We start from the raw sequence: 26,184 nt of genomic DNA, 5'->3' as shown, positions 1-26,184 counted from the left end.
GGATGTAGAGATTACTTAAAAATAAAAAATCTTTGGGGTGCCTGGGTGGTTCATTCAGTTGAGCATTAGACTTTGGGTCAGGTCATGATCTCACATTTCGTGAATTCAAGCCCCACATTGGGCTTTGTGCTGACAGCTCAGAGCCACAAGCCTGCTTTGGATTCTGTGTCTCCCTCTCTCTCTGCCCCTCCCCTATTAGCTCGCTTGCTTGCTTGCTCTCTCTCAAAAAGAAATTAAAAAATTTTTTTTAAATAGAAAATCGTAAAAAAAATTTCATTTAAAAGTATTTTGTATTTGTCTTAGGAATAAACACACATTAAAGTAATTATTAAGGGGTGCCTGGGTGGCTCACTCGGTTAAGCATTGGACTTTGGCTCAGGTCATGATCTCCCTTTCAGGGAGTTTGAGCCCTGCGTTGGGTTTTCTGCTGACAACTCAGAGCCTGGAGCTTGCTTTGGATTCTGTGTCTCCCTCTCCCTCAGCCCCTCCCTCTCTTTCTTTCTCTGTCTGTCTGTCTCTCTCTGTCTCTCATAAATAAAGATTAAAAAACTAAATAAAAAATTAATAAGTAGTACCCTGGTTACAAAAAACAATTCATGTAACTTTTTCTGTGTTTCAGAAACCTTTTTCCAAAAAGGACAAAGGAACTCAAATCAGTTGTCCATAGTGCTCCTGGTTGGAAATTATTTGGTAAAGTCCCTCCTAGAGAGAATCTTCAGAAAACTTCCAAAATCATTCAACAGGTAAGTACTAATATAGCCATGTAGTTTGTCTTAGCTTTTTCTTGATAATTAATCATATTACACTTTCATCCATATTTTTCTACATATAAAATTTGAGGACTATTGGATATTTATAGTAACAGTAAATCTTTTTACAAAACATGCACATATTTTCAGTTATGTTTTATGGTTGTGAAAATTCTTTAATAGAACGTTGGGGGTTTTTTCCTAGTTATTCCTTGGGTAACTTTTTGGTTTTTTGTTTTGTTTTTCTCTTTAGCTAAGCGCTCTTACCACATACTCTGACTTCTAACTGACGTGGTAGTGTTTGCCAGTGGCACAAATTTTATGGATATAGGGAGATGTCAATTGATAAAACCATAGAAAGCAAAAACAGTAGATTTTGAGGTTGAACTACGTCTTGGGTCACTTTTCTGGTGTTCTACCTAAACCAAGGACTTTGTGTGAGATAAATGGGTGAGATAAATCTGTTTCTAGTAATTTAGGAGCCAGTTCTTCAAATGTCTGTATTAATATCCGTATTCTGAAGTTCTTAAGAATTTCACATCTGAAGCTCCTGGGTTAAGCATCCAACTTTTGATCTCAGGCTCAGGCCTTGATCTCAGGGTGGTAAATTCAACCCTGGTGTTGGGCTCTGCACTGGGCATAAAGCCTAAGAATTTCAGACCTTATTTGTCTCCTGAACTTGTGCTCCATTAGTACTAGGAGATCACTGAAGCTGGACAGCAGTGAGACTGGATCAGTTGCAGGCATTTTTAAGTTCCAAAAAGTTGTTGCTCAGGAGATAGGTATGTAATACATTTCCTATTTCTCTCCTTCCTAGTTATAGTTTTTCAGATTCAACACAACCAGTAGGTATAAAAATTATTCCATTAAGGCAATAACCAATATTCAAATTGGAAAAAATATCTTCCATTAAGGATTTAATAGTGTTCCTTTTATTGCTTAAAGAAAAATTCGTTTCCGAAGTAATATAAGAAAATTTTGAGATAATTATAGACATTTGTTACAGTTAATTTTATTTACAATTAAAATATTGACTAGTTTATATAGCTGCTGGGACTTGAACTGTAGTTTGTGTTTTTCAAGCTGTGAGCCCAGGCACCCCAAATCCTGCAGCTTCTGCACTGCGGAACTGTGGCTGACTCCGTGATAACTCCACATCTGTTGGATACAGTGCAGACTATTAGCTTGAAACTGTACATAATTTCGACATGGCCTCATGGTGAATCTGGGTTTTCTAAGATTGCTGTGATGAAAACCAGATACTGTGCAAAAATCATTGTTCAACAGGAAATGAGCATGATCGTGTCCAATCTGAGTTCAAAGTTTGTAAAATTATACGGTACACAACCAGCATACATTCCCATTAGTAAATAGTTGTGGTTATTTAAGAATAAAATCCTTTTCTCCTTCGATTTATGTGTATTTTTTCAAATGGCTACAGTGTTCAGACATAAATCTTTATTAAATTGTTGGACATAACTACTTATTAAATAGAATGATTGAGTATTTCTATTAGTTTAGGGGGAGCTGTGAAGAAATTAATGGTACACTAAGAGTACTGTTAACCAAAAAAGTTTGGGAATCTTTGCTATCTCGACATCTTAAATGTTAACTTTTTGTCAAGTCTGCATAACTTCTGTTGTCTGGAGTTTTCCAGACCAAGTTCGCCCTCTAGAGGCAAAACAGTGGTCTTGCTATTGAAAGTTTGTATTTTGACTTTATGGTAGTTTACCTTAAATATGCATGGGCATATTTTTGTATCTTATGTAAACAAACATTCTGCGATAGGTCTCTAAATTATTGGTGGGATAATTAGCTAAGGCTTCATATTCTCTCTTTTTCATATATACTGTGTGAAAATTTGATGAGTGGTCAGGAAAAGAACAACTTTTCATATGGGAAGAGGAGAGGGAGTAGAGTTGAAATGCAGTTGCTCTCCTCTCTAGTCTTTTGTCTGGCTTTTTACAGAGGCTAGCTGCTCCTTTTAATTTTTGAGCTTTCCAGCGATGAGTAGATACTAGTGTGTATTTTGGTACCTTTTTCATGGTTGGTTGTTTTCTGGGAGGTATAGCGGATAGTGAAATCTTTGTTCTTCTGATCTTTTTCCACCCTCAAAATATGTGTCTCCCCATGTGAGGGAACCTGTTTCTGCCTCTCCCTTTTGGCTTTCTCTTTCTCTATTTCTGTGTCCTTTACTCCCTGTTTGTCTGAGTTTACTGTCCTCTTCCCTGCACTTGTTTTCAAGGTGGGCATGATTTTCTTTTATTGGTAATAGTACATTTATAACTTTGTGTCTCTGTTCTGCTTGAAAACATGTTTCACAGCGGTGACTTTTAAACTTTGTAAAACATGAATATAAAAGTATATTTGGGATCCTTTATCATGTACTCCTTTTGAATGGATGTTATATGTTTGGAGCCAGAAATCAAAAATGAAGATATTATCGGTAAATCCATGAAGAATGTTAGGACACATCTTTCATGTTTTAAGGTAGGGCCTTATGCTATTGAGGCTGTAGAAAATGAAGGTAGCTAGTAACTGCAGTGTAAAAGTGCCTGAAAAAGTGAGTCAGTGCTGAAAGTTCAAAGGAAAAATACATTGCTTTGGGCTTTTTAAGGATTCCTTACTTACATTTTGAAAGTGGCAAAATAGTATGATTTATTGGGAGATTAAAATAGTAGTATTTTATAGGATAATAATTTTTTAAAGCTGATATTCAGAGGAGAGTTGCTGTATTCTTAAGTATGAATGTTATTGGGCCAGGATTTTTTTTCTGGTAGAAAGACATCTATAAGATTATAAAGAAACTATATAAAAGAAGTAAAGGTTTGATTTACAAACTTTTTTCTTCCTTAATAATTAATTACACAAGATTACAGTCTTTATAAAATATAAGATATAGGAAGATATGTTTCATTTCACTTTTCCCTTCACATTTTTAGGACTTTTAAAATTCATTTTTTTTGTGTGTAGAAGCACATATAATTATTTTTATGTGTATTTTTACATATATGGTGTTATATATTTTTTATAACTCATTTCAAAAATAGAATGTCACTATATAATTTTTTTGCCTCATTTAACTTTATGTTTTACACTTACAGCTTTTCAGAGATACATGAAGTTCATAGGTGAAAGATATTTGTAGATTAAGTATTTTTAAAAATTTTATTCTTACAGTAAATTTATTAAATGTCTGATCAGTTTTAGTGCTTTTCATGTTAACATAAAGCAATATAAAAATCATTTTAGGATAATGGCAGAGACAAACTGACCCAAGTTTGGCATTTAACTTGCATCAGTTCCCAGATCACATGAATATTCATATTATTTTATGAGGATTATCACATGTGTTCTCTTGTAGGTATGAAATTGCTGCTTGTGGCCTTTTGAACCAGTTGGTGAGCCATGTTAAAAATTGCATCTATTAATTATAAATAGTATTTCAGTTCTATTGTAATTCAATTGACCTAAGTTTTTGGTTTTTCTAAATTAATAGGCCAAATTTGGAATGTAGCTACATAGCTTGTCTTATGACCTCCAAACTGCAAGGAAGAATGATTACAAATGAGCCATGTTATGTTTAATTGTAACATGGTTGCATAGTGGATTGAATATATCCTATTTATGTCAAACTGACAGTCTTTTAGTAGAAAGTGACCTTTTTTTGCTAGACACTTTTAGATTGGCATGTTTAATGAGAAAGTATGATCGTAGTGGTTAGGTGATTATTCCAGTTTTTTCATCACTCATATCTTTTTCTGAGTGAAGTTTTAGTTGGGTGGTTGAATCACTTTTATACAACTTTTGACGTCAGGGAAAAGAGTTGTAAGACACTAACTGATTTCTTAACTGAGCATCTAAACATTTAAAAGAATAGGTCACTGTCCTCAGTTCAGCCTTTACCTTTGAAATATTTTACTGCAGGAACAATAACATTATGGAAAGGACTAGAATTTGTGTGCTTTGTGAACAGTACTTAAATGTATAACACCATGAGAGTGTTAGAGCTAATATTCTGGTTAATAACTTTATTGGTGTGTACAGTATTAGAATATTTGAAAACAATTTGTTGGCTTTAATTATGCTTAAAGATAGATACCTTTGGTGTATAATTTGAGTAGTTCAAAAAGTACCTATCTCCTTTGTGGTTAAATTATAGAGGAGCTGGACTGTGTGCAGAGTTTATTTTTGAGAAGTCCTTAAAATTGTTACACTCTTGTGTGTTTTATTTTCACCTTTATTGACCTAATGAAATGTCACCTTGAGAAGGTAGTGAATAACTACCTTTCCAGCTGCATATGTTCTTTATTTTATAGTTAATGATAAATTATTAGGTCTTTCTTATGTGTCAGTAAATTGATTTCATAAAAGCTAATTTGTATGGTCTGAAAATTGAGAGAGGAATTTATAACAGCTCAGCCTGTGCTTCTTGGAGAGGAGAAAAGCATCATAAACCTTAAGAGAGAAGCTTACATTAGTTAAAACTAAAGGAATAAAAGCAGTAAGTTCTCACAAATTGAAAAGGGTAGAATTTGGGGAAAATTTTTTTGTATTATCAGAGAAAGAGATTTGGGAAGGGGTTATAGTCTGTAAATACTGACTACCTGTTATTTGCTTTCATAAATATAGTTTGAATATCAAAGTTATATTAAAAGTTATATTCATTCTGTCTTTATGTCAGAATTGTATGTTAGGCATCAAATTAGACTAAGACAAAATTGTGCTAATAACTTTACCGAAATAAAGTTTACTAAGGCATTCCTGTATGCCAAAGGGCAGTGAAATGTATTGCCCCAAGGTTTCATTTAAGCTTGAATTATGGGATAGATTTTAATTCTGCTAATTCACAGATTCTGGAATAAAATTTAGAATCAGTAAAGGCATCATAATGATGCCTTTATCCTCTTTACTCCAAGCATGATCATTTCCCTAGCTCTTGGATCAAGTTGTGTGAGTCTTTTTATCTTGGGTGCACATGTAGCAATGTCCACATGGGGGAGTTACTTCCATTTCTAAAACATTATTTCCGCTGTCTATAAACTGTTCACCGCATATAGAAATATGAGGGTTTATTTATTGATGCAGTTTTAAAATTAACTACTTTAAGAGCAATGTTCTCACTGTCTGCTGAAACTTCCAAAGTCAAGTCGGTTTATGCGTCAGGCTATTTTAGTTTTCATGTTGTCTTTGGAAGAGAAGCTCCTATTTTATGATTTCTTCTCCCCAGTTCCAGTATTTTACTTCTTTAAGAAGCTATTCAAAGACTCCTGCCCCTCCCCCCCGATCAGAACTCAGAGTCTGATCTTTTCTCACATTCCCATCCTCGTACACCTTTCTGGTAGATCCCTCTAGCTGCAGAGCCCAAGGCATCAGAGTGTGGCAGAATAGCATTCTGCTGCCAGCTCACCATGTGACCTCATGTTAGCAAACTGTAAGCATTTTCTCTAGCAGAAATTGAAAAACAAAACTCTTGAACTGATTCTAGATTCTTTAAGATTGTCTGGCTTTTATTTCAATACATACATAATTAATTTGACTTACATTGTATATAATACAATAGGTGTGGTTTAGGTTCTTTGGATAGAAATAAATATGAGTCCTAGCCTTTGAATTATTCCAGTATAACTGTGGGGGGAGGCAAAACTCCCCATATAGTTTTAATGATGTTGAGTGCTGTAGTAGAGTTGTGAACAAAGTATGGAAAGTACATGTGAAAGAATAATTAATTCTGCTCAGAGTTGACCTATGAGTTGTGTTCTGAAGTGTAGTAGGTAGACAAGATGGGGAAACCCATTCCAGAAAGAGAAAGTTGAATGAGCAAGCAGGAATGAATGCACAGGTTTGTTTAGTTAATAGGCTAGTATATTCAGGATATAGGATAGATTGTGAAAGGTCATTAGCTACAAAATTCGAGAGTTGTGTTTTATCCAAAATACTTTTAAATAAGGTACTGAGACATAAAATTTACATATGAGGAAAGTAATTCCGAAGGCATTATAGAAGCTAAATTAGGAAAGAATGGGTTGGCAAAAAAGGGCTTTAAGATTTATTTTAATAGTCTGTGATTCTGATTCCTAAATACAATGGATTACCTAGGGAATGTGCTAGGAATATAGCCCCATACATTGAGTTCCTAATGTTAGATTTGTGTTTTTCATTTCTTGTGTTTCTGGTTGGTTCCTTTTCAAATCTGCCATATCACTTTTTACAGTTTACAGTTCCTTGCTGAAATTTCAAGCTTGGCCTTTATCTCCTTAAACATAGTAAGTATAGTTGTTTCATAGCCTATGTCTGATAATTCCAGTATCTGGAATTTCTGTAGGTCTGTTTACATTGAAAATCATTTCTGCTAGTTTTTGTTGAGGCTATTTCATTTCTGTGTGTGCCTAGTTACCTTTGCTTGGGCACTGGATATAATATTTGAAACATCATAAGAAACAAATTGAAGGCTAAGGTGATGTCATCCTGGAGAGATTTGAATTTATGTCTCTCAAGTACCTGATGGCACTATCTATCTAGGTTTTTCATCCATCAAGATGAGGCAAAGCTCCAATATAGTATGTTTTGGACATTTTTTAGTAAGTTGAAAAAGTTTTTTGATTGTTAAACCAACTTATCATTCTTGGGATAAACTCCCAGTTAGTCACAGTTGTTAACCCATTTGGTGTGTTGCCAGATTCGGCTTGCATGTATATTTCTTAAATTGATAAACTATTATTTTGAGTAGTGTTGGATTCATAGCAAAATTGATCAGAAAGTACAGAGAGTTTCTGTATACCTCCTGTCTGGACACATGTACAACCTCTCCCTCTCTTGACAGCCTGTACCACAATGTGGTATGTTACATTCAGTGACTCTACACTGACCCATCATAATCACCCAAAGTTATAGTTTACATTAGGGTGTATTCTTGGTGTTGTATGTTCTATGGGTTTTGACAAAAGTATAATGATGCTATAAGAGCATATGGAATAATTTCACTGCCCTAAATCCTCTCTGCTCTGCCTGTTCATTCTAACCAGCACCCCTAACCCCTGGCAACCAATTATCTTTTTATTGTCTCCATAGATTTTCCCTTTCCAGAGTGTTGTATGGTAGGAATCATTCAGTATGCAGCCTTTTCAGATTGGCTTCTGTGACTTAGCAATAAGCATTTTAGTTTCCTTCATGTCTTTTCATGGCTCAATGGCTCATTTCTTTTTAGTGCTAAATAACAGTTGTGTGCATGTACTGTAGTTCATTTATCTATTGTCTGGATGAACCATACATAGTTCGTTTACTTACTGAAGGACATTTGGGTTGCTTCTAAGTTTTGGCCATAATGAATAAAGCTGCTATAAACATCCACAGGCAGTGTTTTTGTTTTTTGTTTTTTGTTTTTTTTAATGGGTATAGGTTTTCATTTCATTTGGGTAAATGCCAAGGATTCCAATTGCTGGATCATATGGTAAGAGTTATGTTTAGTTTTGTAGTAACAGCCAAACTGTCTTCCAAAGTGGTTATACCATTTTGTTTTCCCATCAGCAATGAATGAAAGTTCTTGTTGCTCCACATTTTCACCAGCATTTGGTATTTGGTGTTTTGGATTTTGACCATTCTAGTAGGTATGTAGTGGTATCTTCTTGTTATTTTAACTTGCAGTTGTCTAGTAACATGAGATGGAACATCTTTTCTTATGTTTACTTGTTATCTGTATATCTTCTTTAGTGAGGTGTCTCTTTTGCCATTTTTTATTTTGGTTTATTTTATAACAACAAAACTCAGTAGACAGATTTTAAGACTTTTTGTATATTTGTCTAAATATACAGTTCTTTATCAGATGTATCTTTTGCAAGTATTTACTGCCAGTTTGTGGCTTATCTTCTCTTTCTCTTACATCATCTTTCACAGAGCAGAAGATTTTCATTTTAATAAAGCTTTGCTTCTCAGTGATTTCTTTCACAGATTGTGCTTTTGGTATTATAGCAAGATAAAATCATCACCATGACTAAGGTCATTTACGTTTTCTCCTGTCTTCTAGGAGTTTTATAACTCTTTGTTTTATGTTTATGTCGAGTTAATTTTTGTGAATAGTGTAAAGTCTGTGTCAAGATTCGTTTTTTGCATATGGAAATCCAGTTATTCACTGTTAACAATACTGTTTTGTTCAATTGTGATGCCTTTGCTCCTTTATCAAAGATCAGTCGACTATTTTTATGGGTCTATTTCTAGACTGTTTCTTCTGTCCCATTGATCTGTCTCCTCTTTTGTCAATATCACACTATCTTGATTATTTTAGCTTTATTGTAAGTCTTGAAGGCAGGTAATATCAGTCTTCCAATTGTATTCTTCTTCAGTAATGAGCTTGTAATTCTGGGTCTTTTGCCTCTACATATAAACTTCGAAGTCACTTTGTTAATATCCACAAAATAACTTGCCAGGATTTTGAGTGGGGTTGTGTTGAATACATAAATTCAGGAAGAACTGACCTCTTGACATACTGACTCTTCCTAACTATAAACATGGTGTATCTCCCCGTTTATTTAGTTCTTCTTTGATATTTTTCATCAAGTTTTGTAATTTTCCCCATGTACACCTTGTACATATTTTATTAGATTTATCCCTAAGTATTTAATTCTCTTGGATACTAATGTGTTTTGATTTTTAAATTCCATTTATTTATTGCTAGAATGTAGGGAAACAATTGACTTTCTCTGTATCCTGCAACCTTGCTATAATCTCTTGTTAGTTCTAAGCAATGTCTGTTCTTTCAGATTTTCTATAATGATGATTATGGCATCTGCAAGCAAAGACAGTTTTTATTCCTTCCCAATCAGTATACCTTTTTCCTTTTCTTGCCTTATTGCAGCTAGGACTTCCTGTATAATGTTGACAACCAATGGTGGGAGGGGACATCCTTTTCTTGTTCTTGATCTTAACGACAAAACTTTATCTGATATGTCATTTACAACTATCTTTTCCCATTCTGTCAGTTGCCTGTTAGTTTTGTTGATTGTTTCCTTTGCCTCGCAGAAGCTTTTTATCTTGATGAGGTCCCAGTAGTTCATTTTTGCTTGCCTCTGGTGATGTGTTGAGTAAGAAATTGCTGCGGCTGAATTCAAGGAGGTTGTTTCCTTAGGCCTTGTAATTGTTGTTGTGGAGACTTTCCTCGCAATATAGGCTATTTACCAGCATTCTAGGCCTCTCCCCACTAAATGCCAGTAGCCACTCTCCACCACCCCCACCTGAAGTCGTGGCAACCAGAAGTGTTTCTAAATGTTGCTAGTTGTTTGCTGGGGGCCAAAGTTGACCCTAGTTGAGAGCCACTGACATAAACCAAACATGAAGACTTATTGTTGTTGTTGAATAAATTTTAACATGCAAATTTATAGGGGCACCTGGGTGCCTCTGTTGGTTAAGTGACCAGCTCTTGATTTCGGCTCAGGTCATGATCTCACGGTTCATGAGAATGAGCCCCATTTTGGGCAGGGTTTGTGCTGACAGAGCTCACTGGGATTCTCTCTCCCTCTTTCTCTGTCCCTCTGCTGCTCATGCACGCATGTGCACTGTCTCTCAAAGTAAATAAACTGTGTGTGTGTGTGTATAAATTTTAATTGATATAGGGCCATGAAATTTTTCTTTTTCTGTCAGTTGTGGTAGCATGTCTTTCAAGAGATTGTTGGATTTGGTAGATAAAATTGTTTATATATTATATCCTCATCCTTTTAATGTCTAGAATATGTAATCTGAATATGAATAGAGATTATCTCTGTTACATTTCTGATTTTCAGTTTGTGTCTTCTCTTTCTTCTTGACTGGTTTTACCAGAAGTTTATCAATTGCATGGATTTTTTTTTTTAAGTTTATTTATTTTGAGACAGAGACAGTGCAAGTTGGGGAGGGCCAGAGAAGGAGAGAGAGAATCCCAAGGAAGCTCCACACTGCCAACGCAGAGCTTGATATAGGGCTTGAGCTCACTTAGATGATGATCTAAGCTGAAACTGAGAGTTGGATGCTTAACTGACTGACCCATCCAGGTGCTCTAATTGCACTGATTTTTTTTTTTTTCATTTATTTATTTTTTAGAGACAGAGTGAGACAGAGTATGAGGGGAGGAGGGGCAGAGAGAGAAGGAGACACAGAAACCGAAGCCGGCTTCAGGCTCTGAGCAAACATTCAGCACAGAGCCTGATGCAGGGCTCGAACCCACGAATCGCGAGATCATAACCTGAGCCAAAGTCAGACACTCAACCAACTGAGCCACCCAGGCGCCCCTGATTTTTTTTAAATGTATATTTATTTATTTTGAGAGAGAGAGGAAGTAAGAGAGCATGAGCGAGGAAAGGCAGAGAGACACTTTTAAAATAAAGTTACTTGGGGCTCCTGGGTGGCTTAGTCGGTTAAGCATCCGACTTTCGCTTAGGTCATGATCTCGCGGTTCGTGGGTTCGAGCCCCGCGTCGGGCTCTGTGCTGACTGCCAGCTCAGAGCCTGGAGCCTGTTTCAGTCTGTGACTCCCTCTCTCTCTGACCCTCCCCTGCTCACGCTGTCTCTCTCTCTCCTAGAAATAAATAAAACATTAAAAAAAATAAATAAATAAAAATAAAATAAAGTTACTTATTTTAAAAAAATCAGTAAAGAGGCACCTGAGTAACTCACTTGGTTGAGTGTCGACTCTTGTTTTTTTTTTTTTAACGTTTATTCAGTTTTGAGAGACAGAATGCAAGTGGTAGAGGAGCAGAGAGAGGAGACACAGAATCCGAGACAGGCTCCAGACTCTGAGCTATCAGCACGGAGCTCAACGCAGGGCTTGAATTCACGAACTGGAAGATCATGATCTGAGCTGAAGTCAGACGCTTAACTGACTGAGCCATCCAGGAGCCCTGAGTGTCAACTCTTGATTTCAGCTCAGGTCAGGATCTCAGGGTCATGGGGTCGAGCCCCCCCTCAATGGGCTACACACTGAGTGTGGAGTCTACTTTAGATTCCCTCTCTCTCCCTCTGACCTTCTTCCCTGCTTCTTGTTCATGCCTACTGTCTCTAAAATAAAAAAAATAAAATAAATACCTTTAGTTTCACTGATTTTTTTCTTATTCTTTCTGTTTTTTATTTCATTTATTTCTGTTCTCCATTATTTACTTCTTTGCTCTTTAGTTTATTCTCCTTTTCTAGTTTTTTTAAGGTGGGTCATTGATTTTAGGGCTTTCATCCTTTTAATGTAAGTATATTAAACTATAAATTACTCTCTAGCCGTGCTTTAGCCATATTCCACAAGTTTTATTTCATTTTTCATTCCATTTAACATGTTTTCTCTTTTTCTTTGTTATTTCTTTTACTAATGATTATTTAGTAGTATGTTGGTTTAATTTTGAAATATTTCAGAATTTGACAGAAAAGTTTCTGTAAGATTTTTAATTTAATGTCATTATGGTCATAAAATATACATTATGCAATTACAGTTTTTTCCAATTTGTTTTGTGCTCCAAACATAGCTTGTCATAGTGAGTATTCCTTGTGCACATGAAAAGATGGTGTATTCTGCAGATGTTGAGGAATGTTCTATAAATGTCAGGTCATCTTAGAAGATAGTGTTGAGTCCTGTATAATTTTGCTGACTTTCTATCCTATGAATTACTGAGTGAGAAGTAATAAAATCTCTGTCATAATATCCTTCTCTGTTTCTCCTTTTGCTTCATGTGTTTTGAAGCTTTGTTTTTGTCTTCTTGATGAAAAAACATAATAAGTTTTTGTCCGACCTTGGCCACTGCAGCTTACTTTCTATTTGCATAATGTTTGTTTTTCTATCTTTTTCCTTTTTATTGATCTTTATATTTAAAGTGGGTTTCTTATATGACATATATTTAAACCTTTTGTATTCTGTCTGATAAGATGTGCTTTTTATAAATGAGTGTCATTTAATGTCGTTATGGTGATGTGACTCTTCTTTAAATTTGCCATGTTGCTATATCTTTTCAAATTGTCCCATGTGGTCTTTGTTTCTTTTTTTCTTTTTTCCTGCCTTCTTTTGGATTGAGGATTTAGTACTCCATTTTCTTTCCATTATTAGTTTATTACATATACCTTTGTTTTAGATTTTCAGTGATTGACTTGACAAACAGTTCTCAAATGTTTTAATTTCACAACTCCTTTGGATTTGTAGTTATTAGAGACCTCAAAAACTTTTTGCTTCAGGTGATTATCAGTTCTTACTATGCCCAAAATTAAAACTGAAATGATGAAGTATTTATTCATTTAAAGTAATGATAATAAAGTCAATACATGGCAACACAAGTAACATTTAGGTTAATTCTATTTTGCAAGTATGTTGAAAAAAACTAGTGGAAAGAGTGGCATTGTTTTATGTTTTTTTTTCATATTTCTTTAAAGTCTGGTTTAATAAAAGAAGGCTGAGTTGTCATCTCTACTCTTGCTTTTTTTTTTCTTTTTTTTTTAAATGTTTTATTTATTTCTAGGAGAGAGAGAGAGAGACAGCGTGAGCAGGGGAGGGTCAGAGAGAGAGGGAGTCACAGACTGAAACAGGCTCCAGGCTCTGAGCTGTCAGCACAGAGCCCGACGCGGGGCTCGAACCCACGAACCGCGAGATCATGACCTAAGCGAAAGTCGGATGCCCAACCGACTAAGCCACCCAGGCGCCCCTCTACTCTTGCTTTCAATTCCTTGCTCTATGTTATTTTAGATTACATGTGTAAAGAAATTGGCCTCCAACAGATACTGAGACAGTATTAAAAAACAAAATTCAGCCTATCTAATTGGCTTTATTTAAGTGATTTATGAATTGAGTAGCATCCCATTCATCAAGTAGAGGGGAGTTCTGAGGAGTTGTATAAAAATGGAAGGTTTTTATGGGAAGGAGAGTGGGTCAAAAGTTACTAGCAAAAGAAAAGAAAGGATTGTTTTAGCCATGTTTGCCTTTCTTTAGGGAAGACTCCCTTAAGGGGTCTTATCAAGCAGATTACTTCTTCATTTAGGGGGATGGTGAGTACAATGTGATGGATTACCTCATTGGTGCTGACCAGAAATTCCTGACTGACCAATTTAGACTACATTTCTGGGGCAGGTTGAAACGGAAGTCGGGTTAGGTCAAGCCTCTGAATGGCCTAAGTGACTCCATTTGGGCCTGTGGTTTTCTTTTTAACAAACTGTAAAGGGAGGAGCATTTTTAATAGCCTTTTCAGATAGTTTTGGATATTCTTTGGTACAAACTCATCAAGTGGTAGTTCTAAAAGTTAAGTTATATTGTGCAACCTGAAACTTTATAACTCTGTTATATTAAAATCCATTGGTCTCTCTTGCACTTTGAATATATGTTTTTACCCATATGTGGGTTTTTTTATTTTAATGTTTTATTTATTTCTGAGAGAGAGAGAGAGAGAGAGAGGCAGCATGAGCAGGGAAGGGTCAGAGAGAGAGAGAGATACAGAATCTGAAGCAGGCTCCAGGCTCTGAGCTGGCTGTCAACACAGAGCTGAATGCAGGGCTCTAACCCACGAACCATGAGATCATGACCTGAACTGAAGTCAGACGCTTAACTGACTGAACCACCCAGGTGCCCCGCTGCTAACCCCTATGTGGTTTTGTAATATCACACATTGATCATTTAGAAGATACTGGCATACCATATTGAAGATCATTTCAGTGTTGTGACATTTTATTATACAATTTTTTAAAATTACAGTAATACCATCACTGATTTCATCTGAAAATTTTATTGGAAACTGTCAAACAGATGGTGGCATTTATAGGTTTTGCAAAATTTCAGTTTCACCTGAAAAGTTGACTTTTATTGTACGCAATAATTACTTTCATTTGCTTTCCTTAAAATCACTAGCTCACTTAATCCTTTTTTGTTTTAATAAACTTTATGTTGGTATAGCTTTAGACTTATAGAAGGTTGAGAAGAAAATACAGAGAATTCCTGTATATTCATTTATTTGTCATTAATGCTAACATTACTTGCATTATTCTGCACTTTTGTCAAAATTAAGAAACTAACATTGGTACCCTGCTGTTAACTAAACTCCAGACTTTTGGATTTCACCAGTTTTTTACTGTTTCAGGATCCAATCCAGAATACCACATTGTCTTTTGCTATCATGTTCCTGTGTCTTTTTGCCCTTTAGGTTCTCAATCTTTCCTTGTTTTTATGCCCTTGATGCTTTTGAGTAGAGCAGGTATTTTCCAGTATGTTTACAAGAAAAACTCTATTTTTTCTCTACCCTCAATATTTCTGACACCAGCTGTGTAGGGTTTTTACCCCATTCTGACCAGTTTTTTGATGCTGGCTATATATTGTCCTGTAATTCAAGTCAATTCTGACACTATTTATCAGAAGTCAGTGTCAGATTCCACAGGTTAAGAACTCAGTCCTACAAGACTGACTGCCTCCCACTTCTTTTTTTTTTTTTAATTAAAAAAAATTTTAAATGTTTTTATTTATTCTGGAGAGATAGGTATAGAGTGCAAGTTGGAGAGGGGCAGAGAGAGACGGAGACACAGAATCTGAAGCAGGCTCCGGGCTCTGAGCTGTCAGCATAGTGCCCAGTGTGGGGCTCAAACTAGCAAGTGCTGAGATCATGACCTGAGCCGAAGTCAGATGCTCAACTGACTCAGCCACCCAGGAGCCCCTTTTTAAAAAAATTTTTAATGTTTATTTTTGAGAGAGACAGAGACAGAGATAGAGCATGAAAGGAGGGGGAGGTGGAGGGAGAGAGAGGGAGACACAGAATCCAAAGCAGGCTCCAGGGTCTGAGCTGTCAGCATGGAGCCTGATATGGGGCTCAAACTCATGAACCATGAGATCATGACCTGAGCTGAAGTCAGATGCTTAACCAGCTGAGTCACCCAAGTGCCCCGACTGCCTCCCTCTTCTGAAGCCAGTTGCAGGTTCAGGCTTCTAATACTCTGACCAACCAACTTTAAGTTTCAGACTCCCAGGATTCCTTCCTTGGGTTTGATAATTTGCTAGAATGACACCTAGAACTCAGGAAAACAGTTTACTTACTAGATTGCCAGCTTATTATAAATGGATACAACTCATGAATAATCAGATGAAAGAGATACATGGAGCAAGGTATATGGAGAGGTCATGGATGACCTCTCCAGGTGCATCACCTTCCCACATGCCCTTTATGGGCACTAACTCAGAAGCACTCTGAGCCATTTTTTAGGGGTTTGGGAGGAGTCTTCATTATGTAGGCATAATGGATTGAATCATTGGTCATTAGTGATTGAGTCAATCTCCAGCACCTCTCCCCTATCCAGAGATCAGGGAGTGGGGCTGAAAGTTCCAACCCTGTCAGTACTTGGTTAGTCCCCCTGGCTCCCTCTCTCTCCCCCCACCCCCCACTTCTCTTAGTGTAAACTCTGTCCCCAGTGTGGTACTCAAACTCAGGACACCAAGATCAAGAGTCGCATGCTCCACCAACTGAGCCATCTGGGCACCCTATGCTGTGCTTTCATTTTTCAAAGATATTTTCTCTTTGTATAGAATTCTAAGTCAACAGGGGGGAGAAGAAGGGCGGAAATGGTGGGGGAAAGGGAGAGAAGCAAACCATGAGAGACTCTTGAATGCTGACAAAAACTGAGGACTGATGGATGTGGGGGGAGGGGGGGATGGGCATGGAGGAGGACACTTGTGGGGATGAGCATTGAGTGTTATGTGGAAACTAATTTGACAATAAACTATTAAAAAAAAAAAAAGAATTCTAAGTCAACAGGATTTTTCCCCCCATTGTTTTATTGTTTGTCTTTCAGCATTTTAAAGATTTTTCCATTCTCTTCTGACTTGCATAGTTTAAGATGGATCTGAATATTTAGGTCTCTCTTGAATGTCCTGTGTATTCAGATGATTTTACATTTTGGTGGTCAAAATATGAGTACTTATCATCCCTGAATGAGCTCTGGGGGACTATTTTGCTTACTGTTCCCATTTATTTGTTCTTTCCCCAATAGTTGTTTTTTGCCCAGAGTTGTGTTTGGCCTTACACATGTACAAGTTAGTATTCAGGTGAAGACTTAGCAGGACTCCTACAGATTCCTAGTTCTTTCTCAGTGGAGTGTTTTCTTTTCTGCTACTCTGGCACACAAATTTTGACCTCCCTCAACTGTTCTAAACTAACAGCCAGTTTTTGTTTGAATTTTCCCTTTCTGTACTGATGTCTAGAATAGCCTTCATGCACAATGAGGTGATCATTAGGCTTGCCTTGTTTTCCCTTTATCAGGGATCATCACAAAGGTTGTTTTCACCAAAAATTTGGTATGAATTACCCAGTCCACTATGGGGGAATCTACCCCATGTTTCCAAAGGATTGGCCAACATCTGTGTTGGTATGTATGTGTAATTTTTAGGAATATAGATGTAAATAAAATGCTTTTATAAATTTCTAATTACATATTCAAATCAGAAAGCATAAAAAATAATGTATTAAGAAATAGTGCTTTGGGATCACCTGGTGGCTCAGTTGGTTAAGTATCTGACTTTTGGTTTTGGTTCAGGTCACGAGCTCCTGGTTTGTGAGATTGAGCCCCGTACTCCTTATTGTCAGTGCAGGTTTTCTCTCTCCTCTTCCTCTCTGTCTCTCAAATAAACTTGAAAGATATGATGCTTTTTTATTCAAAATTGTTGCATACAACTTTGATATCAGTATGTTCAGCATTGCTGTGACCAGTTTTGGGGTCTCTAACCCCAGAGCACATTATTTTCACTCTTGTTCAATGTGTAGAAGATACGGTGCTTTTTGATTTTATGTATTATCTTCTTATGAGAAATTGTATCTCAAGCCATAAATTTCCAAATGCATTACACTTTTTCTTTCATTTGTTCAATACGTATAAAATTATCATCTCTACAACAAAGTCTCTTACTATGTTGCGTTTTAAGGTTATGTTTAAAGGCTTTTTATGATAGCTTGCAGTTGGATGGTAATACTACCTCCAGGAATCCTTGCTTTACATTCAGTTTCTTCTCCTACTCCAATTAAGCAAACAGCAAAACTCTCTAGTCAACAAATGACCTTCCAAATTAGCACTGATTGAGATAATTACAGGATAATGTGTTTTCTCCAAATTGTACTTTTCTGTTCAAAATTAGTAGAGAGAAAGCACCCATAATATGAGAGATGTTTATTAGCAAATATACTACCTATTTCCTGAGAGATTATTTGGGGGAGAAACATCTTTTCTCTTTATGTGTATAGCGTATCTCCTTACCTTGGAATTTTGTAAGATGGTGTTTTTACTTTACATTCATGGAAATGACAACAATTGTGTACCATCTTTTGATCAAACTTAGAATTTATTGCTTGTCTGATGCAAATTTTTTATAGTCGCAGAATATTCTACAAATACGTGCCTGCTTGCCCTTAGCATTGATTCACCTACTATTGCAGTTACTGCAGTTAAAGTAAACATATTCCATAGGACGGAATTTTTTGAGTGAAAAGCAAAGAATAAATTAAATGACAGAAATAATAAATCGGCTTCATTACAACATCTCATAGAAATACATTGCATGGTCATTACTACCCAAAGCACTCTACACATTCAATGCAATTCCAATCAAAATTGCACCAGCATACTTCTCAAAACTAGAANAAAAAAAAATACATTGCATGTATTAAATTATTCTTATATTTGGCAACTACTTATAAAATAAGTCATTTAAAACTGATCTTTTTTGACAAAAAATGAGTCAGAATCTTAACAGTATTTTCAGACAGTGGTTGTACTATAGCTAGTGTTATTTACTGATTTCCTTGGACTATGAGGTTTCTAGTTGCTTTTTAATATTGTAAAGTTCCTTTATAGCCTATAAAATTACCAGTGTTCAGCTCATTATTAAACTTCTCTTGAAGAAATATATGGGGGATTTTTATGACATGATACACATGGAATTAAAGTGAATCCCACCCATGACATATTATTTGGTCATGTTTGTGAAGTGAAGTCTTAGGTGTTTCAACTACTTTTCCATAACGTGAGCTCTGTGAACTGCCTACTGCCCTGAACTCAAGAGTTACTTAAGAGTCATGTGATCTTCAGCTACAGGCCCTGATGGACTCATTGATGAGGCTTATTTCTCAGGTCACTATGATGCTTGTGGAGGGAGATATTTACTGAGAACTTCCAGGAAGTTCTTCTCTTTTGTGAGAGTTTCTAGAAGAGCAGATGGAGGATCTTTGTAATTTACATTATAAAGATGTGACAACTAGCATTGCTATAGTCATTTCTCTGAGCAGCAAGCCAGCCTTCTGAAATCCGCACTCAGAGGAGGCCGTGACTGAGAGACTGGCAGAGAAGTGGAGTCTTAGACTAACGCTATGAACCTCTTGGTCAAAGAACAAAGTTAGCTAAATGTATGGAATATTCAGTTCTGTGATCTGATAAATTCACCTACACCTGTTTGAGTTTGGTTTTTGTTACCTGTGATTAAAAAAAAAAAAAAGACAACTAATGGATATCATCATGTGATCAATTTTGAAAGTACTGATGCTTAATATTTTACTATTTCTAATATAATTTGTAACTTTAATCACATTAGAGTAACATCTTTAATTCAGCTCAAATTAACATTTGAATCATTCAGATATATAAATCTATACTGTTTTTATTTAGGGCTGGATTGATACTGTGTTTTTAAGCTTCTTTTGTTCATAATCCTCTAGAAACTTAAAGCATTTTTATGCTGAGGATCTCTGATAGGAAATGCAAGAGATACAATTTCTTTCTTGTAAAAAATTCTTGAATGACAGTTGTGTATACACCTCATTTGTAAGCTAGATATATAAATGATATTTAGGCACCTCTTTTTGTGTCACCTTTTATATTAAATGTATACCTAGTTGATTTTTAATAAAAGATTACTTTCATCAAAGTTAGGCTTTAGGGGCACCTGTATGCCTCAGTCATTAGAGCATGCAAATCTTGATCTTGGGGTTCTGAGTTCAGGCTCCACGTTGGCCATAGAGCTTCCTTTTAAAAAAAAAAAAAAAAGGTAGGCTTTAGCCAGACTTTCAGTGGCTCTCCATTTTGTTCATAAATTCCAAATATTTATATCAATGGAAAATTCCATAATTTAGCTTACGTGTTTTCAGCCTTATTCCCCATCCTTTTTCATATTCAGTGAAATTAATGTGTTTCCTTGATCCATGCCTTTGCTTCCCCACCCCTCCCCTCCAACTTTTTCTTTCCAGTCCTTTCTGCCTATGGAATTAATACCCATTATTTTTGTCCCAGTTGTGATTCTGCCTCTTTAGTAAAATCTTTGTCCATTATCTACCATGACTGTAAATGATCTTCTCTCTTACAAAGGTACTTGATTTCTTCTTGTAAGAAAATTCAGGTAATACTGAGTATGTTAAAGTAAAACAAATCCCCTTTATTCCTAGTCCAGTCCTCCATAGGAGAACCTCCTAATAGTTCAGATCCCTTGATGTTTTTTTCCTATGTATATTTAAGTGTATGTGACATCGTTGGTTAGCACTTCTTTTTTAAAAACATTTATAAGTTTATTTTTGGGAGAGAGAGAGCTGGTAAGGGGTATAGATCAAGGTGGGGGGCTGGACACAGGGTTCAAAGCGAGCTCCTTGCTGACAGCAGCGAGCCCAGTGTGGGACTGGAACCCACAAACTGTGAGATTATGACCTGAATTGAAGTCGAATGCTCAACCCACTGAGCCACCCAGGGAGCCCAATCATTGGTTCTTTTGACTACCTATTGGAGAGCACAATTCTAGAGGCTTAATCATATTTAACTTTGATTTTTCTTTTGACAAGACTATTTCATATTGCATTGTAACAGGAAACACTAACTGGGGTCTTTTCTTGTGATTTTTAGTTGAATCAGTGACATATTGTCAGCTTTATCTACCCATCTAAAAAATTCTCATTATTCTTTCACTGAATGATTTTATCTGTTTAATTCTTTTTAAATTATAGAGAAATCAACTTGACTCTTAATATAGTCAGGTAATACATTGTTAAAAGGCCAGTTTCTGGAGCTACACTGTCTGCCTTTTATGACCTTAAGCAAGTCTGCATGTCTTTGAGCTTTAGTTTCCCGTATTATGAGTTAGGTGCTTCACAGGTTTGTTCCAAGGATCAAATGTGTTAAATGTTTAAAGCAGAGCATGGTACATTGTGTCCATAAGTGTTGTTATTAATATATTGATTTAGAAGTGTTACTTTGCTGTCTGTGCTTTGGCATTTATTTGGGAAATACTTTATTGGATAATATTCTTTGGATTCTGTCTGGCAATGAGAACAGGTTACATTGTAGGAAAACAGAGTGCCATTTAAATGATTAAAGGAGAGCCTGGGTGGCTCAGTCAGTTGAGCGTCCGAGGTTTGAGCCCTGCGTAGGGCTCTGTGCTAACCAACCGCTAGCTCAGAGCCTGTAGCCTGCTTCCGATTATGTGTCTCCTTCTCTCTCTGACCCTCCCCTGCGTAAGTTCTCTCTCTCTCTCTCTCTCAGAAATAAATAAAACATTAAAAAAAATTTAAATATATGATTAAAGAAATCTCATATGTCTACTAGTTATGATTTTTAATAACAACATTAGCAGAAAGGGAGATTTGTTACATTTGAGTTTCTAACAAAGAAAAGAAACATTGATCATGAGGCGACTGGGTGGTTCAGTCTGTTACACATCTGACTCTTCATTTCAGCTCAGGTCATGATCTCACAGCTTGTGTGTGATTTGCAGCCACAAGTCGGACTCTGCACTGGCAGCACAGAGACCACTTGGGATTCTTTTTCTCTCTCCCGGCCCCTTTCCTGCTTGTGCATGTTTTCTTTCTCTCTCTCTCTCTCTCTCAACAAAAAAATCAACATTAAAATTTTTTTTAGGGGCGCCTGGGTGGCTTAGTCGGTTAAGCGTCCGACTTTCGCTTGGGTCATGATCTCGCAGTTTGTGGGTTCGAGCCCTGCGTCGGGCTCTGTGCTGACTGCCAGCTCAGAGCCTGGAGCCTGTTTCAGAGTCTGTGTCTCCCTCTCTCTCTGACCCTCCCCTGCTCACGCTGTCTCTCTCTCTCTCCTAGAAATAAATAAAAATATTTAAAAAATAAATAAATAAAATTTTTTTTAATGTTTATTTACTTTTGAGAGAGAGAAGAACAGAGCGTAAGTGGGGGAGGGGCAGAAAAAGAGAGAATGTGAATGTGAAGCAGGCTTCAGGCTCCGAACTGTCAGCACAGAGTCCAACATGGGGCTCGAAGCCATGAGTGGTGAGATCGTGACCTGAGCCGAAGTCTGACACTTAACTGACTGAGCTACCCAGGCGCCCCTAAAAAATTTTATTAAACAAACATTTAAAACATAAAAAAAAAATATTGATCATAATTACATGTATATCCTAGATGCTGGGAAAGAAAATTTATGAAAAAGAAAAATGACCTTTTGACTCTGAAAAACTGTACAGTTCTTTGGGATGGAAGTTAATAAAAATGAGCATACAGAGACTTAACTTGAGAAAGAAGTCTCTAAAAATCCAGCATAATTATCCAGAGGAGCTCTCAGATTAACAGAACATAGATTTATTAGATGGAAGGGGAGATGCAGAACTAAAGAATTATAAAATAATAATATAGGGGTGCCTGGGTGGCTCAGTTGGGCATCTGACTTCAGCTCAGGTCATCATCTCATGGTTCGTGGCTTCAAGCCCCACATCGGGCTCTGTGCTGACAGCTAGCTCGGAGCCTGAGGCCTGCTTCAGATTCTGTGTCTCCCTCTCTCTGACCCTCCCCTGCTCATGCTGTCTCTCTCTAAGAAATAAAAAACATTTAAAAAGTAACATAAACCTTTATAAACACTGGCAGTAACCATAAACTGGAGTTTATAGAAAATGATTAAGACAGCATAAAATTTTTTAAAACTATCTCAAATTAGAAGATTAAGTTTCAACAGGACAATCACATTTTTAAGAAAGATAGAACTGTCAGTTTATTATTTTACAACTGTTTGATTCAGTAGGGGAAAATAGAAGTTGGAAAACATAATATAAAAAGAATTATAGGCCATGGTAGGAAAGCAAGTAGTAAGTGAAACACTTGATCACTTCAAGTCCATTTTATTTTCTTCATTTAAATTAATGTTTTTTGTAGCTGCCAGTAAAGACTTGCAGATATACTCATAAAATTGTGTGTAATTGTTGAGAATTTCATTAAAATTATATTTGTTACCTGGAGATGATCAAATCTAGATCAATTTATTTTTATTTACATATATTTTTAGAAAGGGAAAAATGTGGGTTCTGGAAATTATAAGCCTGTAAGCTTGTTATTGACCTTTGTTAAATTTCTAGAAATAATTTCAGTATAAATCTGTAAACATTTATGAAAAAATGCTTAACTGTAGAAATATGAAGGTGTCCACCAAGAATATATCATGTCCAATTAATTTAATTTCTTTTTGAATGATAGTTTTATCAGTTCAGATGAATTAGAAAAATTATAATAATAGTTTCTTAATTTTAGTCATATATTTGACAGTCTTTTGCCATAGTTTTAGATAAGATATGGTGGCAAATTGATATTTAAATTTACAGTATTTAGATCCAAAGTAGGTCGAAACTGAAAACCAGTATTTGGTTACAGGTTCAGTGTTACTCTTGAGAAATATCTTCAAGACATTACAATAGGATTATCTGTATCTTATGTCAACATTTCCATTATTAATCTGGCTGAAGGTTTAGAGGTTTATCTGATTGTAGATTATTCAAAACTGGACTTGGGAAACTGATGCCATAGAAGTCAATCAGGAACATCTCCCTAAAGCCTTCCCTCATTAACATAGTGCATTTGTATCTCCCCCGCCTCTTAACATACTTTGATGCTTTATATGTAATAAAAATTCATGAGTTAGATTGCTTCAGTGGAAAAAAGAGACTTTTTTGGTCTGCCTGATTTTTTACTAAATTAATGTATAAATTGAATATATCTTTTACTATAGTATAATATTCTGAATGATACAGATTTAATAATAAAAACAAAATTGGAAAAGACTGTCTAAAGTATATTTTTATCTCTTCCAGGAGTATGAGGCACGAACAGGGAGGACCTGTAAACCACCACCTCAGTCTTCAAGACGTAAGAATTTTGAATTTGAGCCACTTTCTACCACTGCCCTGATTCTTGAGGATCGACCATCGTAAGTGTTGTGGTGTTCATCAGGCACACTGTTTATATTTTAAACGTTAATTTTGTTTACTATTTCACACAAAATGTATTAAGAAATTAGATACAGAAATGATGTTCAGGAAATTTTAAAAACCTCAGTCATGTATCCTAAAACTAACCGGGAAGAATATATTATTGATGTGCAAACTGTATACATATTTTCTAAGAGTATTTCTGAGCCAGTGATTGAAACATAAAATCTTGGCTTTTTATATCAATTCTTATTTCAACCCTCCTGCCTTACCTTAAGAAGATAAGGCAATTATTTTTCCTTTCTTGCTATTTAATATGTACTTAGATGTATTTTTCTTTGCCTTTTGGACAAATTTTTAAATTTGGAGCTTGAAATAATAACTACTGAGTGTCAAGTAAGTTGGTTTACTGTTAGTAAGAATATATTCTTGGGACACCTGGGTGGCTCAGTTGGTTGAGCGTCCGACTTCGGCTCAGGTCATGGTCTCACACTCTGTGAGTTTGAGCCCCTCATTAGGCTCTGTGCTAACCGCTGAGAGCCTGGAGCCTGCTTTGGATTCTGTGTCTCCCTCTTTCTCTGCCCCTTCCCCGTTTACNTAAAGTTCTAAATATATCCGTCAGATCCATCTGGTCCAATGTGTCTTTCAAGTCCATTATTTCTTTAGTGATTTTCTGTCTGGTTGATTTATCCATTGCTGTAACTGGAGGATGGCTTCCTATCTTATGTTTAGGTCCTTCATCCATTTTGACTTTCTTTTTGTGTATGGTGTAAGAAAGTGGTCCATATTCATTTTTCTGTATGTCGCTGTCCTGTTATCCTAGCATCACTTGCTAAAGAGACTGTCTTTATTCCATTGGATATTCTTTCCTTCTTTGTCAAAGATTAGTTGGCCATATGTCTGTGGGTCCATTTCTGAGTTTTCTATACTGTTCCATTGATCTGAGTGTCTGTTTTTGTGCCATTACCATACTGTCTTGATGATTATAGCTTTGTAATACAGCTTGAAGTCTGGGATTTTGATGCCTCTAGCTTTGGTTTTCTTTTTCAAGATTTCTTTGGCTTTTAGGGTCTTTTCTGGTTCCACACAAATTTTCATATTTGTTCTAGCTCTGTGAAGAATACTGGTTATTTTGCTAGGGATTGCATTGAATGTGTAGATTGACATTTTAACAATATTTGTTCTTCCTACCCAGGAGCATGGAAGATTTTTCCATTATTTTGTGTCTTCTTCAATTTTTTTCATAAGCTTTCTATAGTTTGCAGTATATAGATTTTCCACCGTTTTGGTTAAATTTATTCCTAGGTATTTTATGATTTTTGGTGCAGTTGTAAATGGGATCGATTCCTTGATTTCTCTTTCTCTTGCTTCATTCACAATCCCTTTTCTTTAAATCTTATTAGAAACAATTCTGTTTAAAGTTAGATGCTAAGGAAGTGGAGAAATTCATCTTTTATTATAGGATGGCAGTCAGGATTCTTCTTTACTTTTTGGCTTTCTTTTGAATAAAATATTTTGTTGGCTTTTAATTTCATCTATTATTGATAAATTGCCTATATTTTAATATTTTATTAGTTCTCTATTGTTTATGATATATATCTTAGCTCTTTATGATTACCTTCAAGTAATATTGTACTATTTCACATATATAAGAACATTACAGTAATATACTTCTACTTTACATGTTATAAACTTCATGTGTATATATAAAGGTTCTTCTTTATATATATTCTATAAATAAAGAGATTTATTAGGAGGAAGTGGCCGTTATGAATATGGAGACTGAGAAGTCTGAAGATCTGTAGTCAGCAAGCTCAGGACCCAGGGAGCTGATGTTGCAGTTCCAGTTCAAGTCCTAAGGCTGAGAAAAGCTGATGATGTAATTTCTAGTTCAGGTCCAAAGGCAGGAGAAGACTCCTATCCCAGCACAAAGACAGGCAAAACAGGCAGAGAGAGAGAGAGGGAGAGAAAGTTTGATACACAAAACTAACCATCACACCCACCATACTTTTTCTTTTTTACTATTTTTTTCTTTAAACCTTCTTTTATCCTCTAAGAAGTTATGTAACTAGATTTCCATCTGGTATTATTTCTTTCTACTGCATGTTATTTTAGCACTTTTTGTAGTACTCATCTGCTGTCTGAATTCTTTTACTTTCTGAATGCTTTTAAGATTTTTCTTCATCTTTTCTTCATGTTCTTGAATTTGATGGTATGTTTTGGTGCGGTTTTCCTCATGTCCCTTCTGTTTGAGGTTCATTGAAATTAATGTGTCTGCATTTATGATTTT

General features: G+C 35.9%; 1 protein-coding gene across 1 annotated transcript in view; it reads left to right on the top strand.

The window, feature by feature from the left end:
- The window catches only part of TBC1D12 (TBC1 domain family member 12), an 89,484-nt gene that overhangs the window by 34,563 nt on the left and 28,737 nt on the right, over window positions 1–26,184 (top strand). Inside the window, 2 exon segments of the mRNA XM_077779638.1 lie at window positions 620–743; window positions 23,778–23,893. Of these exon segments, the coding sequence (XP_077635764.1) occupies window positions 620–743; window positions 23,778–23,893 (240 nt within the window).

The sequence above is a fragment of the Crocuta crocuta genome, unplaced genomic scaffold (genome assembly GCF_008692635.1).
Source record: "Crocuta crocuta isolate KB4526 unplaced genomic scaffold, BGI_CrCroc_1.0 scaffold170, whole genome shotgun sequence".
Taxonomy (NCBI): domain Eukaryota; kingdom Metazoa; phylum Chordata; class Mammalia; order Carnivora; family Hyaenidae; genus Crocuta; species Crocuta crocuta.
Note: the sequence above shows the minus strand (reverse complement) of the source record. Positions and strands in the feature narration are given on the sequence as shown.